We start from the raw sequence: 16,685 nt of genomic DNA, 5'->3' as shown, positions 1-16,685 counted from the left end.
CCTGAAGCTCAGGCAGGATGTGGCTGCCCTAAGGCAAACCCTGAATGCTTTCACACCAACCCTTGTGCTCCGAACAGGCCTGACCATGCCAGGTAATTCCTTAGATTTAAGGGTCCAGAACAAACACCATCATGTTTTTCCATCTTCTTTCACTTCTCTAAGAATATGAGGACTTGTGCTCAGTGATTTTAATTCTCTATCTAGACACAGAATTCCCATTTCTGCTTCCCTTCTTGTAATAATTGTTAAAATTGTTTTCAGTAAAGCATCTTGTGGTTCCTTTTTGACCCTAGGTTCACTTAAAGGTTTGATCACCTGTCCAATGAACTGGGAAGATGCCTGCAATCTCTCTAATGCACACTACATGTAAACTCTGTTTTTCCTGTTTCACTTGGTATTTCTGCCTGCCTGGAGGCGGAGAGAAATCAAAGGTCAGCTGTTAAAGAAATCAGGCAAGAAAAGAAAGCAGTTGACCAGCAAAGAGGCATCTTCTTAAGCACAACAGCCACGTGCAGAGCTGTGGGAAGAAAATTCTCAGTCCCTGTACTAGGAAAGATCTGCTAAGGCTGGGAAAAGGAAAGTCCAAAGACATAACATATGCCTGTCCAAAGCTCTGCCATCTGTAAAGGCAGAGTTCTGCATCCTTTGAGGTGATTTGGGGTAAGCAAGGTGAGGCTGCTCTTTTGTGAGGGGAAACTCTGACAGAACAGGGAGCGACACAGAGAAGCCTCCTCTGTGGTTCTGTGCTTAAAGATGGGAGGGCAGAAACACCTGAACCAGGGCCAGGCATTGCTCAGCAGGCTGTGGGAAAGGTCAGCTTGAGGGAAAGACACAGCAGGCAATGCCCAAAGCAGCACATGACCAGCAGCAGAGCAATTGCAAGAGCTCTGGAAAGCAAAACAAAGTAAGTCCAACTAAGTCCACCACAGGGTTTGCTGTGGTGGCAGAGTTATTTTGAACAGCCTGTCCCTATGGCTGTTTGGACAAATCCCTTGGAAACAAGGAAACACATGAGTTTGCACATATTTGCATCCATGAGGATGTTTGGACCTGGTATGTCCTGCTTTAATCAACAGATACTTTCATCAGGGTTGGCATGGAAAGGGTAAAGGCCCTGCAGAGCCTGGGACACAAAAGTGTAAGCAGCAAAGCAAAGTACTCCAGCAATGCCTCTTCTAGCCTCCCTTTGCTCTGTTTCCTGAAATTTCCTGTATGTCCTTTTTTTTTCAGAGATGGAGGCTCCTCCTGTTGTGTCTCTGGCTAGTCAGACCAGTGTTGTTGGGGTAAAGGGAAAGCACAGCCAGAAAAAAGAGTCTCCTGTGCATGCAGGGACACTTTTGTTTGTTTGGTGTATCTCAAAAAATGTGTTAGAGCTAACACGTAAAATACTTATTAAAATTTATTAAACACAGAAAAAACACACCTCTTTTCCAAGATCAAAAGAAATCTGTTTTCCCAGCCACAAACAATGAAGCAAAGAAGAATCTGAGAGTAAAAGCAGCCGTATTTCAGTGATCACTGTTACATGTATTTTTTTCAGCAGGGGACTGGAAAACTGGATCCCATATAACTCAGGTGGAAGAACTGGGAAAATAATCTCCTCAGAACAGCTGCAGCTCTGCTAGAACCAGGTTCAGGTACCACTAGGATGGTTTGTCACTGCAGAGTAAAAAAGACAAACCACTTTCTCTCATAAAGGAATGGTGAGCAAGGAGTGCCCTCCTCTGGCTTTTCAGATTCTTGCAGAAATGTTAGAAAATAAAGACTAATTCTAAGAATATCCCTCAAACTCCGGATTCTTGGGACAAGAAATTGATGCCCAGGAGGTCACTCTAGGGAGACAGAGAGAAAGGAAAGGAGGGGAAGGAAGGGAAGGGAAAGACAAAAGGGAGGGAGAGAGATGAGATAACAAAGAACACCAAGGTGACAGATTTTATTTCAGAGACGTCATTCATCCATTTGTCTACCTTAGGTATTTCCGAAGTGCCACAGTCCCACTGCAGTTTTTAAACACACCAGGAATTTACAGTATTCTACACAGCTCCCACAGCTGGTGGGAGCATCTGGGCACCAGCTGGTGACCACAAGTGTGGGATGGGCTGTGCTAGGGATGGTCTGCTGGAATTACAGCAGCTAATTTGCATTTTCCAGTAGCTTCCCACTATGACCTTGGGGGAGCAGAGGGCTGGTAGAGAAGCCAGCAAGCTGGCTGCTGTGAGAGGGAGGCTTCTGGTTCTTGCCTTTTTGCACATTCCCAGTACCTTCTGAATTTGGCTCATCAGTGCCCGCAAAGTGATTAAATCCCTGGAAGAAGAGGAACATACCCTGTAGCTTCTGCAGCAGCAAAAGAAGAGTTGGTACCCAGATTCTCCTCTCAAGCTACATGAGCACAAACAGTAAAGGGCAGCCAGGCCAGGGGAAATGAATTATTTCAGCCAAGTGACACTGAACAGGGAAAACTAACAATGGATGTGGAAAGGAACTCTAGTAATGTGCTTACACTGGTGAGCAGTCCAATCCTAGCTGCTAGTGAACAGCTGGGAACCCTAAGGCCACTGTGATTTGGCATAGTTTAGAATAAGTTAATAAAGACCTCAGAAATAAATGCACGTCAACCCTTTTAATTTATAGAGCACTGCTAAGTAAACACAGCAATTCACAAAGCACATAGGAAGGAAAATAAATGCTCTGAGAGCTGTTGTGGAAGGGCAGACACCCAGAGGTGTGACAAAACATTTACACCTTGGCCATGTGGCAGGTGGCATCTGATTCCAGTACCAGGGAAAGAGGAGGATGTGGCCTTGGGATGCAGAACTACCCACTGCAACCTCTGCACTCTTTCTGTCCATGCCTAGGGTGCGCTGGGAGGAGGTGACTGAAAAGGGCAACGTGGGCCAAAGGCATCACTTTGTCCATCTGTACCCTTGTCCACCCCCTTGTACCTCAGGCACATTTTGGACAGGCCTGGACCAGGATGACCTTGGATGACACCCAGAGCACACCTAGGGATGCTGCCTACCACATGTGCCCCTGCTAGTGGGACAGTAGGTAGTAGTGGCAAGTGAAGCTCTTGTCACAGTGGGAGCACTGGAAGGGTTTCTCCCCACTGTGGGTCCAATGATGAGGGATGAGGGTGGAGTTGTCACCGAAGCCGGTCCCACACTCGGCACACTTGTAGGGCACAGTGTGGGTGTGATGGTGCTGGACAAGGTGCAAGCGCTGGCTGAAACCCTTCCCGCAGTCCGGGCACAGGTAGGGCTTCTCCCCGGTGTGGACACGCCGGTGGATGAGCAGCTTGGAGCTCTCCCTGAAGCACTTGCTGCAGTCGTCACACCTGTAGGGCCTCTCTCCGGTGTGGAGCCGCTGGTGGGCGGTGAGGTTGGAGCTGTCGCCGAAGCCCTTCCCGCACTGGGGGCACCTCTGGGGCTTCTCTCCGGAGTGGGAGCTGGCGTGGCGGAGCAGCCCCGAGCTCTGGTAGAAGTTCCTGCCGCACTTGGCACAGACGTGAGGCCTCTCGCCGGTGTGGCTGCCCTGGTGCTGGACCAGCTGGGCGCTCTGCCTGAAGCTCTTCCCGCAGTGCCGGCACGGGTACGGCCGCTCGCCCGGGTGGACGCGCCGGTGCTGGATGAGGTGGGAGCGGCGGCCGAAGCTCCTGCCGCAGTCGGGACACACCTGCGGCCTCTCCCCGCTGTGGATGCGCTGGTGGCGGGTCAGGTCGGAGCTGCGGCCGAAGCTCTGCCCGCATTCGATGGAGATGTAGGGCTTCTCCCCCAGGAGCGCCCGATGCTGCACCACAGCATCCTTGCGCCTCTGGAAACTGCGGCGAGAAGCCTTCTCCATCCCGGTGTCTGGGAGAAGGGACACGTCCCCGTCACAGCCCGGAGGAGAAGCTGCCCTCTTGAAAAAGTCCCCACAGGGCTGGGCTGCCTCCAGACCATCCCGCTGGAGATCCCCCTCACTGCCACTCATGCTCCCATCACCTGCCGGGACACAAGGATGCTCCAGACACTGACACGTTCACTCAGGGTCCGCTCCCGCTCCTCTCCACGGCCTCGCCAGGTGCTGCGTCCTCCCACCCGGCCCATCCCGGCTCCAGGGCACCGGAGGCGGCGTCGGGACCGGCTCCGTCCTCCCTCAGTGTCACCCACACGCTCCCGAGGGGCCGGGCCGAGCCGGGCAGGAGGAGACGGGGCGGGAATGCTGCGGATCAGCGGCGCACGCCCGGCCGGCCCTCCCGACCCGCCCCGTCCATCGGGAATCCCGCCCCCTCCATCGGGAAACCCGCTACGCAGCCCGGGAAAGCTGGGCTGGGCCGGGTTGGGACCCAGCTGGGCCGGGCTGGGCTAAGCCCGACCGGGGGGCTCCGGGAGCAGGGAGTGGGAGGTGGCCCCGCGCGGTCCCGCCCCGCCGGCGCTTCCAGCGGCTCCCGGTGTATCCCTTCCGACCCCGGCCCCCCGTCCCGGCTCCGCCCGGGGCACTGTCACAGAGTTACGGTCATGGAATCACGGAATCGGTCAGGTTGGAAAAGACCTCTGAGATCAGCGAGTGCAACCTGTAACCCATCACCACCTTGTCAGCCAGTGACTCCACCACCTCCCAGGGCAGCCCCTTCCAATGCCTGACCACCCTTTCTGTGAAGAAATTCTTCCTGATGTCCAACCTGAACCTCCCCTGGTGCAGCTTGAAGCCCTTTCCTCTCGTCCTGTCTGTGGCTGCCTGGGAGAACTGCCCGACCCCCACCTGGCTACAACCTCCTTTTAGGTAGTTTTAGAGGGTGATAAGGTCCCTCCCGAGCCTCCTCTCCAGGCTAAACACCCCCAGCTCTCTGACCAGCTCCTCCTCAGACCTGTGCTCCAGACCCTTCCCCAGCTCTGTTCCCTTCTCTGGACACTTCCAGCCCCTCAATTTCCTTCCAGCAGTGAGGGGCCCAGAACTGGACATGGGATTTGAGGTGTGGCCTCACCAGTGCCCAGCACAGGGGGACAATCCCTGCCCTGGTCCTGCTGCCACACTATTGCTGATCCAAGCCAGGTTCCATTGGCCTCTTGCCCTCCTGGGCACACCTGGGCTCATGTCCAGCTGCTGTCACCAGCACCCCCAGGGCCTTTCCCGACGGGCACTTTCCAGCCCCTCTGCCCCAGCCTGGAGCTGCAGGGGGTTGTTGTGGCTGAAGTGCAGGACCCAACACTTGGCCTTGTTGAACTTCATACCACTGGCCTCAGCCCATCAATCCAGCCTGTCCAGATCCCTCTGTCCCTATTGCCCCAGGGTGTGGGCCCTGCCCTGTGCCATGCCCCATTCAGGACTGGGAAGGAACAAGGAGAGGCTGGAGCAGGTGGCTGACCAGGTGCCATTCCAACACTGGTCACATAGTAGTGGAAGGTGTCACTGTCTCTGGCAGGACTAGATGATCTTTGAAGGTCCCCTCCAACCCAAACCATTCTGCAATCCCCAAACTTCAACACCTGACATGTTCCCAAACTGCTCTATAAATGAGGAAGGGTGGCTGTTTTGATGAAACTCAGAGCACATGGCAAAAAAAAAAGAAAAAAAATAAAAATTTGGACTTACCAAAAGGTAAGAAAGAAACATAAACTTTCATCAGACTTTCATACAGCTGAGTCACATCATTTGAGAGTACTGAGTCAACCAAGAGAATGGGACACACCTATTTTTAGCTTGGGATACAAAGGTTTGCTGAACCTGAACTGGCACTTGTGTCTGTATGCTTAAATCCTGGCCTGAATATTCATTAAAAATTTACTATAATTTTTAAATAATCAAGGTTGAATGCTTATGTTTTTCACAGTTATTCAAAGCCGAAGAAACAAAAGTCTTTTTTGTGCTTTGGGGTGCCTGAATAAACTTAAAACTTTTCTGTCTGACATGATATGGTGGGAAAACAGTTCTGTTGTCCCCACCATCCATGCAGAATTGTCTTCTGATTTATTCCCAGCCCTTTTTAAATGGCTCTGTCAGAATTTTTACCCAAATGCTGCTTCGTTGAGGTAAGTGTTGTCCTCGGAGAATTAGCCACTGCAGGAGAGAAATTAAGTTCTGCAAATTAGGAAGATGTGTCCCACAAGACGGAAAAACAAGAGGAAGGACCAGTGAACTCCATACCCACAGCATTCCCGGTATAGTCAGCTGGAAGAGGAGAAAGCCTTTGCTGAAGTCCTTCATAGGGGCTGTGAGAAAGCTCAGCTTAAACTCTTCGAAAATCAATCTTAAGGAGCAACTGGTAAATGGGGAAAATGTGGTAGCAATTGTGTTCAGCCTGTTCTCTGCCATCTGGAGACCTGGGAAATAATCACAGGTAGGGAAGATGGAACCTGGGATAAAATTGTCAGTAAGGCAACTGTAAGGAGTACAGAGACAGAAAGATTAGGTTAATATTTACATGCGAATGCAAAAGAAGATGCTGATCCTAGGACAGGACAACCTTGACCTCACAGAGGGTGGAGGCACAAAGGGAATGCATATGGAAAACAAAAAAGGACCTGTAGCTCTTTGGGAATGTGTTATTTCTGTTGCTCAGAAAAAATACTTCCATGGACTGGCACAGCTGAAGGAAATGGAAATGAATCCAGTCACTCCCTGGGTAAGGAAAAGCTGGGAAGATGGCCAGGGACACATCGCTAAATCTTTGAAATATAATACTCACAGAGGTGAGCGTCATCAGGATAACAGCAATAAAAGGCTGGGGGATGGCTTGTTGTGAATAATTTACAGTAGTTTAATTAACACCAAAATAATTTATAAGAATTTTAATCATAGTCTAAATCATCAAGTGAGCAAATTTGAATTAAGTAAGCAATGTTAATCATATTTTGTAGGCATACTTTTAAAGGGCTTTCCTCTCTGAAGGAGAGATTGATTCTCATTGTTTGCTGAAGATTCAGAAAGCTTAAAATAAGAATAATCTTTTCATGAAATAACCCTTTTTTTTTTGTTAGCAAGGATAAACTACGTATACACACAAGGAGTTCTGTATATTAACATGAGTTTAATTATTTATTTAACCCACATAAATTTGCAGTGTCATGATTTTGTAAACTGTTGAATCGCACCCATAGCTCCTGCAGCCGCCCAGGGAGCCCAGTAGCTTGGGAGAGGCACTGCTGGGTGGTAGTTCCTGAAACTCCATGTGGAAGAATGACCACCATGTCCAAGGGCCTCTCGGTCCTTTCTGAGCTCTCCAGCTTCAGGTCCTGTCACTGCAGCAGTGGCTGCTGCGTGTTCTCTCTCTGTTGCCACAAGGCAGGTCTTCCTCTTTGCTGTCCTTCCTTTCCTACACATGGAGACATGGAGCTCCTGGAGCGGGTCCAGCGGAGGCTGCAGAGATGATTCAGGGACTGGAGCATCTCCCTAGGGAGGAAAGGCTGAGGGAGCTGGGGCTGTTCAGCCTGGAGAAGGGACCTCATCCATGTGTGTCAGTGTGTGCAGGGAGGGGACAGAGGATGGACCAGGCTCTGCTCCGGGGTGCCCAACAATGGGACAAGAGGCCACGGGCAGGAACTGATGCCCAGGAAGTTCCACCTGAGGAAGAACTTTGCTGTGCAGTGATTGAGCACTGAACAGATTGCCCAGAGAGGGTGTAGGGTCTCCCTCCCTGGAGATATTCTAGAACCATCTGGACACAACCCTGTGCCATGTGCTCCACGATGACCCTGCTGGAGCAGGGAGGTGGGACCAGATGACCCACTGTGGTCCCTTCCAGCCTGACCCGCCCTGTGATTCCACTTGCCAAGCTGCACCCAGCAGGCACAAAAGCCCGTGGAGACAATCCAGCACTTCTGCAGAACACTGTCCGTCCCCAACAGGGACACGGAGCTCCGTATTCGCTCCCTGCGGGTGAACCCAGGGAGGAACGTGGACAGAGCCGCGGGGATGGAACCACGAAGTCACGGGAGGGCACCACGCAGGGCAGCCAAGGAAAAGCTCCCGCCGTATTTCCAGGCGGTGTCGGTGCCAAAGGGCGATCCCGAGAAGCGCCCGGTGCTCCCGTTCCCCGCGGGCCGGGGGGGACCCACAGGCCGGGCGGGAGCGCTGGGATTGCCGGGAAGAGCCGCCGGCACTGGGCACAACCAGCAGCAGGCCCGGCAAGAGCCAAGGCCCTGGAACAGCCCCGGTGGGAGGGCAGGGATGGGCCGGCACCGCCGGGAGCGGGTCCCGGAGCCCCCTGGGATGGGGAGGGGGCGGAGCGGCCCCGGCGGGAAGGAGCCGCTCCCGGCGGATAAAGGGTGCGGGGCGGTGTGGAGGCTGAGAGGTGAGTTGGATGGTGTTTCCCAGGGACACTGAAGGTGGAAAAAGGTGCTTTTTATCACACTGGTCTCTGGATTAAGTTTGCAGCTCACCAAACTCCAGGTCTTTCCCGAGAGCTCCCTTCCCTCTCTGCCCAGAGGTGTTCATTTCCCATGTTCTGGTTTGCCCCTTTGAGGCTGGGCACTGCCAAAACGTGTTGAAACGGTGTCTGCCCCCTCCCTCTTCTCCCATCAGCCTGGAAAGGTTTCACACTCCGCGTCTCCTCTCCTCTTCCAGATGGAGCCAACAATGGAGTCCATCTTTTCTATTTTCCAGAGCCCTGAAAGCAATGATTCTGCAGGATATCCAGGTGAGATGTAAACTTTTGCTCGTTGAATCCTAGAGGAAGGCGTGGGGCTCCACCACGTGGTGCCAGAGACGTTGCATTCCTTCTTCCCAGCTGGCTGCTGTGCCCTGGAATGCTGGGATGGGATGCTGTGCCAGGCTGTGGCAAGGCTGCCAGTGGTATTCCTTGTTTCTTTCTCCTGGGGGTTTCTAGCGCCCCTTTTAAAACAAGGCAAGACAGTTCATTTGGAGTGAAGGGAAGCATCACACATCTCTTTTCCAGGCTTTTCCACGGGTGAGGAGAGTCTGAGGGAGTTGCATGGCCTCATCCAGAGTGCATGGCTCCCCAGCACTGGTTGTGGATGGGAATGGAGGGTTGTTTGGTTCCCATTTCACTGTTGGAGACCTGGGGTCTCTGCAGGTCTCTTAGGGAATAACCAGCCTCATGGTTGTAGTGTAGGGAATGACTGGTCCTGACAGGGAGAGTCTTCTTCATTCCTCTGGGAGAAAGCTGCCTCTTCGGTGTAATTCCTTAATGTAAGGGATAGGACTCCCTCCCTCAGTAGGTTGGTTTGTTTGTTTTATGGCTAGTGTTTACATCTTGGGAGTTGTGGCCATGTAAATAGGGAGCATTTTGCCCCTTCAAGGCTGCATTAGTTAAGAATTTTATTCTTTGGTGTCATAGAGGTAGGACTGAAACTGCACTGCAGAGTTTCATCTTCAATGTAGAAACCCTGGTTTGTTTTTTTTTGGTTTTTTTTTTTTTTTTTTTAGTGGAATAACAAACCTTCTGTGTTAAATGTTTGAGTAATATTTTAAATGCCAGATCAGAGTGGGAATTGCTACATTTTCTATTTGAATTAATTGTAAACATCTGAAGATGTTAGCAAAAATCAAGCTTGGCTAAGTTGCATCAGGTGATCCTTATAATTCAGTCAATGGTGAACTGATGTAAATGTAAGATCTAGTCAGCAGAGTAAGATAACCAGAAGTCGCTGTAGAGTGTGTGATCATTCCCACTCATTTGTGAAATAAATGGGTTGGATTCTTTAGGAAAGAAAGGCTCTGTTTGAATGTTTCTGGTGAGCTTCTTTGGAATGTAGTTTATTTAGCTTGTCATTGCAAGGAAAGTAGGTGTGCTCTAGCAGAGATGAAAACAGATAGTAAGTTAATTGGGAATTAGTTAATTTTTTTATCAATAAAGAGTCCTCTGACTTCTGATGCATGAATATACAGTAACTTTATAGTAATTACAACTGTTCTTGTGCTAATTAGGGCAAAACCCTGATGTGCCAACCTGTAAAGAGCTGATTTAATTTTTTTCAGTAAGTAGGAACTAACACAAGTGAGAAACAACCTAAAGCTCCCTGTTGGTTTTGCCTACTGAAGTTCAGTGGACTCTTTGGTGCTGAATGATCCCCACCTAAATGCCCACCTTTAAAACAGTGTTCATACTAATTTAGCAGGCTGGAAAGCTTTTGAGCAAAGTCTGCAGGAACAAATAGCTAAAAGTAGATATTTGTGATAGGTGAGAAGTTTCAGCATATTCCTTTTGGAATTCCCTGAGGGGCAGAACAACAAGGACATGGGGAGGGGAAAGGAGAGAAAGGGTAGGTTTCTTATCTCTGTCTTCTTCCCTTTGCCACCTTCCCACCTCTCTTTTTCTTCTTGTGTTCAAACTTTCCCTTTCTCTTTGGGAAAGGGTAGTCCTAGGCCAAGATAAAGCCAGGCCTAAGAAATTCAGTTATTTCACAAGGAGCAGCTTATCTGCCTTAGGGAAAGAGGTGTGTTGAATTGTTCTCTTCCTCCATCAGAGGGCTTTGTTTTGAGGGACACTGAGGAAGAGGAAGGCATCCCTGAAGACCTTCAGCAAGAGGAACTGCCTCAGGTACCTGCAGCCCACAGCCCAGAGAGGGGGGCAGCCTGTAATGAGCCCCCTCCCCAAAAAAGAGACTCCATGAAACTCGTCCCCAGCACTGATGGCCAGAAACTGCCCTCAGAAAAGAATCCTTTCTTCGAGTGTCCAGAATGTGGGAAGGGCTTCAAGGGGCACAACAGACTCCTGAACCATCTGCAAATCCACAGTAGAGACAAAAGGTTTGTGTGTGCAGAATGTGGGAAGAGCTTTAGCAGGAAGGCCAACCTGGTGGTTCACCACAGAGTCCATACAGGAGAAAGGCCGTACAAGTGCAAGGAATGTGAGAAAGCCTTCAGCTGTGCCTCCAACCTTGTTACTCACCACAAGACCCATCTGAAAAAGAAAGCCTTCTCTTGCACCGTGTGCAGAAAAAGCTTCAGTGGCAACAAAGGTCTCCTGCAGCATCAGAGAGTCCATACGGGTGAGAAGCCCTACAGGCGTCCCAAGGGTGGGAACAACTCTGTGAGCCCAAACTCCATCAAACATCAACATTTGAGAGAGGGTCCCAGTGCCCACACAGCAGGTAACTGAACTGAGGGCTGTCGTGTTGCCTTTTATTTCAAGTGGTAAGGAATCCCAGGGGATATATCAGATATTCTGGTCTCCACTTATGCCTTATGCACTTCTGCCTCCTTGCTGTGGATGGGAGGGTTGGGATTGGTTTTGTTGGCTCTGGTGGTGGTGCTTTTTTCCCCCTTTCTTATATATTTATCTCTGTCAATTGGAGAAGTTCCTTGAAAATACCGAAGTTGAAATTTAGGTCTTGCCAGGGGGGCTGCCTGGGCCCTTGGACTCTCAAAGCCCTCAGGTCCCACTACTTCCCACTCCATAGTGTTGCCTGGTGTCTCATCCAAGATCTTCAGAAGTGCTTAGCCAACAAAATGCTAAGATTAGGGATGTGGAAGGGATTTGGACTGTGAAACAGGACCTTAATCTCTAGCAGCTAATTTTTGTTATCTGTGGATGTTAAATGAGTAGGTTTTTTTGTCTGCAGTGGGAAGTCTCTGCTGGCTGTCCCTCCAGAATGTTCCTGGCACAGATGAGGGCATTGTCTCAAGTAGGGGGTTTTCTGGACTTTGCAGAATTTCATGTTCTTGTAATGACCAGAAACTCTGGGATAAAAACTAACATTGTGGTTTTTTTCCTGTTGTTGTACTTTTCTGTGGGCAGTCCCTTTATACTTTGTCAAAAATGTTTGAAGTTTTCATCTTGGATCTTGTCTAGAGACCCCTAGAATTGTTCTGGGTGTTAGGATCTTGACCACCAGATTATGAAACTCAGGGAAATTAAGACATGAGGCCAGATGAGAAGCAGGTGTTTTGTTTGTGAGGCTTTTCTCTTGTTTCCTTTTTGCATTTGTTTTTGGTTTTTTGTTTGTCTTTCTTTGGGGGTTTTTGTTTGGTTGGTTTTTTTTGTTTGTTTATTTTTATTATTTGCTTTTGTTTGTCTTATGGAAAAAAATTTTGAGCAGAAGAGCTGAAATAATGATGACACTATACTGAATATTAATGAAGTTTATAGTGAAATGGCGAAATTCCTAAGGTAGAGTTTGAGGCCTCTCACTCCATAGATACAGAGAGTTAGCCTAGTAACTTCTAGTAATGAGCCATAAAGGTGAAACCTTACACTCTCAATGCTTTTTTTCCATGATGGCTTTTAACAGATTTTTAGAGGTAAGACTTTATAGTGAATAAGAAAAAAAGTCTCATTTTTGCCCTGATAGTTGGACAGTAATTAGTATCAGATCAGTCTAACACTATATCTGCTTCTAAAGAAAGTGTGCAAACACAATCTTACTAAATCTCAACTGTCCTGTTCCTTGACAGATCCTTTGCTCCAGCTTTGCCTCCTCCTCTCTCTGCATCCCCCCCCCCCCAAAAAAAAAGTATCACAATCAAGAGGATCTTGATTGTGATAAAATCCAAGTCTGTAATGTTTCAGGGGACTGTATCTGCATAATCTTTGGTCTGGTTTGGCTTAGTTTGGACCAACATGTGACTTGAATGAAGCTTTAAGTTTCAGATGTGGGTCAGAGGAGGGGCTGTTACTGAGCTACCATGGTTAAAATGCTGACCTGGCAACTCTTGACTTCCACTGTCTCCCTTTTAGATGCAAACCAACCTGAATTTACATCTCTGCATCATAAAGAAGAGCAAAGATGTAGTGCAGAGAGAGATCACTCCAAGCTTGTATTTGAAGAATGTAAGTATAAAGAGGTTTCTAAATGGCCATGGCAGTGTATATTGACATAGCAAGCATTAACATTCTCTTCTCTTTGTACAGTGAAGAAAGTGAGGGAAAATATGGATATGCTTCTTCTAAATCAGCAAAGTCAGCTGCAGGTCCTGAAGGAAATTCAGAAACAACTGAATATTCTCATCCCTGGCAATGCCCTGGTGAATTCCAACGTTTACAGCTTGGGAGTTCTGCTGGGACAGCAGGCGGCTGCAGCAGCTGCTGTTTCTTGCCCCCTTCTCAATCCCAGCAGTCTCCTTTGTGAAAATGCCACTGCCTTATCCCCTTCATCTGCCCGTGGAATTCTGCCTACCACTCAGCTCCCAAGCTCTCAGGATCTTGCAGCTTCCAGAACTTGCTCAGGGTTGTGCTGTGAACGAGTCCAGTGCAAACACACATGACTGTTCTTTCTGAGCCCTTTTGTCACTGGAACACGTGATCTCTGTGGTGTTGGAATTGTTATACCTGTGCAGGTGCTGACTGTGCACTCAGACTTGCTCCAGATGCTGCAGTTGATCAAATCCTGCCCATTCATCCATTGTAGCCTGCAGAGGTTTTGGCCAGTGATGCCTTTTGTCGAGGCAGCTCCCAAGATTGTTATCACTGGAGTGAAGTGCAGCATCCTTTTACAGGGTGATGCATAAAACAAGCATATTTTTTACTGTCTTAAGCCTGTACTTGGGCAATTGTACCTCTCCTAATGAGCTGAAACTAATGATAAAGTCCTAAGGGGTTCTTGAAGCATCTCCTACTAAGTCTGATTTATATAGAGTTGAAAGCAACATGCTGATGTAAAGATGTTCAACATTTTGCCAAAGCTTTCTTCCTTCAGGAAGTCTTGAAATTAGGTAACCTTGAAGTAGCAGACTCTTAGCCCAGCATCACTGCTAGAACTACAAATAAAACCTTTTTTTTTTTTTTTTAGATACAGACAACTCCTCCCACCTGCCCAAAAAACCAAACCAAAGAAACTTCACCAAAATACCACCTTTCAGATCTACCTCTGTTACTAAGAGTTCATGAGGAAAAGCCAAATTGGTTTATAGGGCACTTGTTCTTTGTGCAAGGGTGAACTCAGTTGAGTTGAGTTTGGTTTTAGATACTCTGCTATATCCTGTTTGGATTATTACATGTTCTTGACTGTTATGTATTGGTGCATTGGGGGCAGGACTGGAGTAAATAATTACTGGTTGAGGAGGAACACTAAGAGGAACAGTCAGGAGCACCATCTTGTGAAGTCTGCAGAGGAAATAATCATATTTTCTTTTCCATTTCTGCAGGACTCAGACATTGGGCCTGTCAGGGTTGGAAAGTGCAGTTTTAAGACGTTAGTTCATTCTGCCTCGGTTTCTGTCAGTAACTCAGGGTTGTGGCAGTGTCAGAGCCTTTGAGCCTCTAAAATGCAATGGCTTACCTTTGAACAGCTGCTGGGATAAAGAAACTTTGGGCCTTGCACCTGTGTGAAACAGTCTTTCTCTTGAACTGCTGCTGTGTTGTGGGTTGTTGGTTTTGTGGTTTGTTGTTTGGATTTTTATGTTCCCTTGTTAAAAGGATGCACCGTTAGTAATTAATAAAATGTTTCAGCTTTTAAGAATGCAAAACACTTTTTTTCTTAATAAGTCATCTTCTTATTGACAGAAGTCTGTGGGACCAGGTATGACACTGTCTATCTATGTGACTGCAGCTCTGGGGTACTGTTGTACTGTTCATACTTTCTTGGATGTTTAATGTAATTTTGCTTAGGAGCTGAATCCCCTCTTCAAATCAATGGTTAAAGTTTGTATTTTTGTTGTTTTTAAGACATTCATTAATAAAGTGTTGCAATTCTGTTAGAAATGAACCCCTTGTGAGCTTTTGTCCTTTGTAAATGAGCACTAGTGCTTAGACTTTGACACCTGAACAGGAGGTCGGTTACTCTAAGTCTGCACCTGCTGTGACTCCTTCTGCTTTTCTTCTTCCATCTTCCCCTTTCCCTGCATCAAGGCATGTCCTTCCATTTCTGTCTTTAGAAATTCCAAAGAAGAAAACATAGCAGAAGTGGAAGACTTTACAACATAGACTCTGGGGGAGGACTCTCTTACTTGAGGGCTTAGGTAGGATTTTTTCCTGTTGGGAGGGAGTTTGAGTATGATATTTCAGTTCACAGCTTTTGTATTGGGGTTCCCTAATCTGGTGTTTGGGTCTCAAATGAACTTAAGGATCAAGTCCCAAAATACCTCTGGGGACTGGAGGAAGTGCTGCTACAGTGGAGCACAAGGAACCATCATATTTGCTATTTTTGGGTTACCTCTCCTATGTCAGTTTGAGTTGATGCTGGAGTCTTTCCCCTGCTTTCCTCCCAAGCACTTAGGTGGTTCTGAAAAGTGCTGCTGAAAAGCTCCTATTTCTACTTGGGATGGGGCTTGGGGGGTTCCTTTCTCATCTTGGAAGGGACCTAGACTGCTTCTTCCTTGCAGTGCTCTGGCACTGATGTAAAAGTTGATAAAATATTAATTGCTTTCAGTAATAGCCACTCCTTGGTGCTGCTGTAAACTAAGGTTATTGTTTTGACTGACTTCTGGTTTTCAGGGTATATTCCTTTACCTGTCAGGATTAGGTTTGATTTGTGGAACAGCTGCACTCCATGATCCTTGTGGGTCCCGTCGAACTCAGGATATTCTGTGATTCCATGATGTGACTTGTTTTATGGCAGTCTCAGGTGCTGCTCATTATTTAAGGCTTTCCAGGTCCCATTCTGTAGTTGCTAATTCTCTGTGGTTTGGAGGATCAAGGTATTCCATTCATGGTAACAGGTAGTGTTTTCCAGTAAAACAGGATTATTTTCCCTGGACTTTATCATAATCTATGGTATAGATATTAATGAGCTTGTTGCATTAGATGCTGTTGGTTGCAGCATCCTAATATAGATTTCTAGAGCAACTCAAACAAATCACATTCTAAAAAGGTCTGTTCTTCCTTGGAGGGAAAAAGGGAAGCCTAGATTAATTGGCTTCAACATGTTGGAAGTTGGTGAAAGGGGTTAATATTCCCAGTATCTAAATGAATCTGGCCTATAGGTACTGAAGTGATGTCATAGAAAAATTAATAAAGAAATGAATGATTTTCTTGGCTTGGCAGAATTTGAGCTCTGTGGCATCGTGGCTTGTAAGACCACACGTAGGTAATAGAGGTGCAAAAAAGATCTTGAAGAGTTTTCTCATTCATCCATCAAGTTCACTGAAGAAACCTGTGGCTCTTCATGCAAATATAGTGTATAAGTAATAAAATAGCCTGTCAATACAGTGGGATAGAAAGCTTTGCTATGGCATTTTATGATTTTAAATTCTCAAGTTTGGGAAATTAATAATGTTCGTTTATATAAAATCCTTTCAAGACCATATCTGAAATTAGGCCAGTAAGTCCATATTAGGTATCTGTGCAAGTATTTTTGATTTGAAAGACGTAATTTTCACTAACTTAAGTAGGAGCCCTGTGTTTCAATTTACCAGGACTATTCCAAGTTCTAACTAGCCCTGCATTGCTTGCAGCCTCCCCACCTTAAGGTCAGCTGCAGTTTTAAAGACCATACTGTGTCCCATCACTCAAATCCTTAATGAATCTGTTGAATCCTCTCATCTGGGGTAACATAGTATAATTTCCCAGGTCAGCATTGAATTGCAAATAAGTATTGTGATTTTCTGGCAGGTTTTGCATTAATTATATCATATTCATCCCTCAGCCTATTTGTGAGAATAATCTTGTGAGGTAATCTCAAAGCCTTTTGAAGCACAGACTGTATGCCACCTTCAGCTTCTCTGTTTTTAACAGTGCCTCTCACTTTAAGAGAAAATTTGACATGACATAATTTGGCTTTGGAAATCTATACTGTGTATTATTCTTTTCCCTTTTAAGTGCTGTATGGCTGCTAAGTATTGTTCTTGTATGGAAATCAGGCTCACTAAAA

General features: G+C 47.3%; 2 protein-coding genes across 3 annotated transcripts; one reads left to right on the top strand and one right to left on the bottom strand.

The window, feature by feature from the left end:
• Positions 1 to 1,386: 1,386 nt before the first annotated feature.
• LOC135414037 (zinc finger protein 239-like) lies at positions 1,387 to 4,286 on the bottom strand. The gene has a single exon (XM_064654291.1). The coding sequence runs from the start codon at positions 3,967 to 3,969 to the stop codon at positions 3,034 to 3,036; it is 936 nt and encodes a 311-aa protein (XP_064510361.1). The 5' UTR covers positions 3,970 to 4,286; the 3' UTR covers positions 1,387 to 3,033.
• A 3,561-nt stretch (positions 4,287 to 7,847) lies between these two features.
• Positions 7,848 to 14,582, top strand: LOC135414033 (zinc finger protein 621-like). Of its 2 annotated transcripts, none has more exons than XM_064654281.1 (5): positions 7,848 to 8,269; positions 8,542 to 8,614; positions 10,404 to 11,030; positions 12,617 to 12,709; positions 12,791 to 14,582. In XM_064654281.1, exons 2-5 carry the CDS (start codon positions 8,542 to 8,544, stop codon positions 13,141 to 13,143), a joined length of 1,146 nt encoding a protein of 381 aa, XP_064510351.1. In that variant the 5' UTR covers positions 7,848 to 8,269; the 3' UTR covers positions 13,144 to 14,582. The 2 variants fall into 2 exon arrangements, with proteins under 2 accessions (XP_064510351.1, XP_064510353.1); XM_064654283.1 differs by having other exon boundaries at positions 7,850 to 8,269; positions 8,581 to 8,614.
• Positions 14,583 to 16,685: the final 2,103 nt, after the last annotated feature.

Source organism: Pseudopipra pipra, chromosome 5 (assembly GCF_036250125.1).
Source record: "Pseudopipra pipra isolate bDixPip1 chromosome 5, bDixPip1.hap1, whole genome shotgun sequence".
NCBI classification, from domain to species: domain Eukaryota; kingdom Metazoa; phylum Chordata; class Aves; order Passeriformes; family Pipridae; genus Pseudopipra; species Pseudopipra pipra.
The sequence above is the reverse complement of the archived record's forward strand: the minus strand, read 5'-3'. Positions and strand labels throughout refer to the sequence as shown.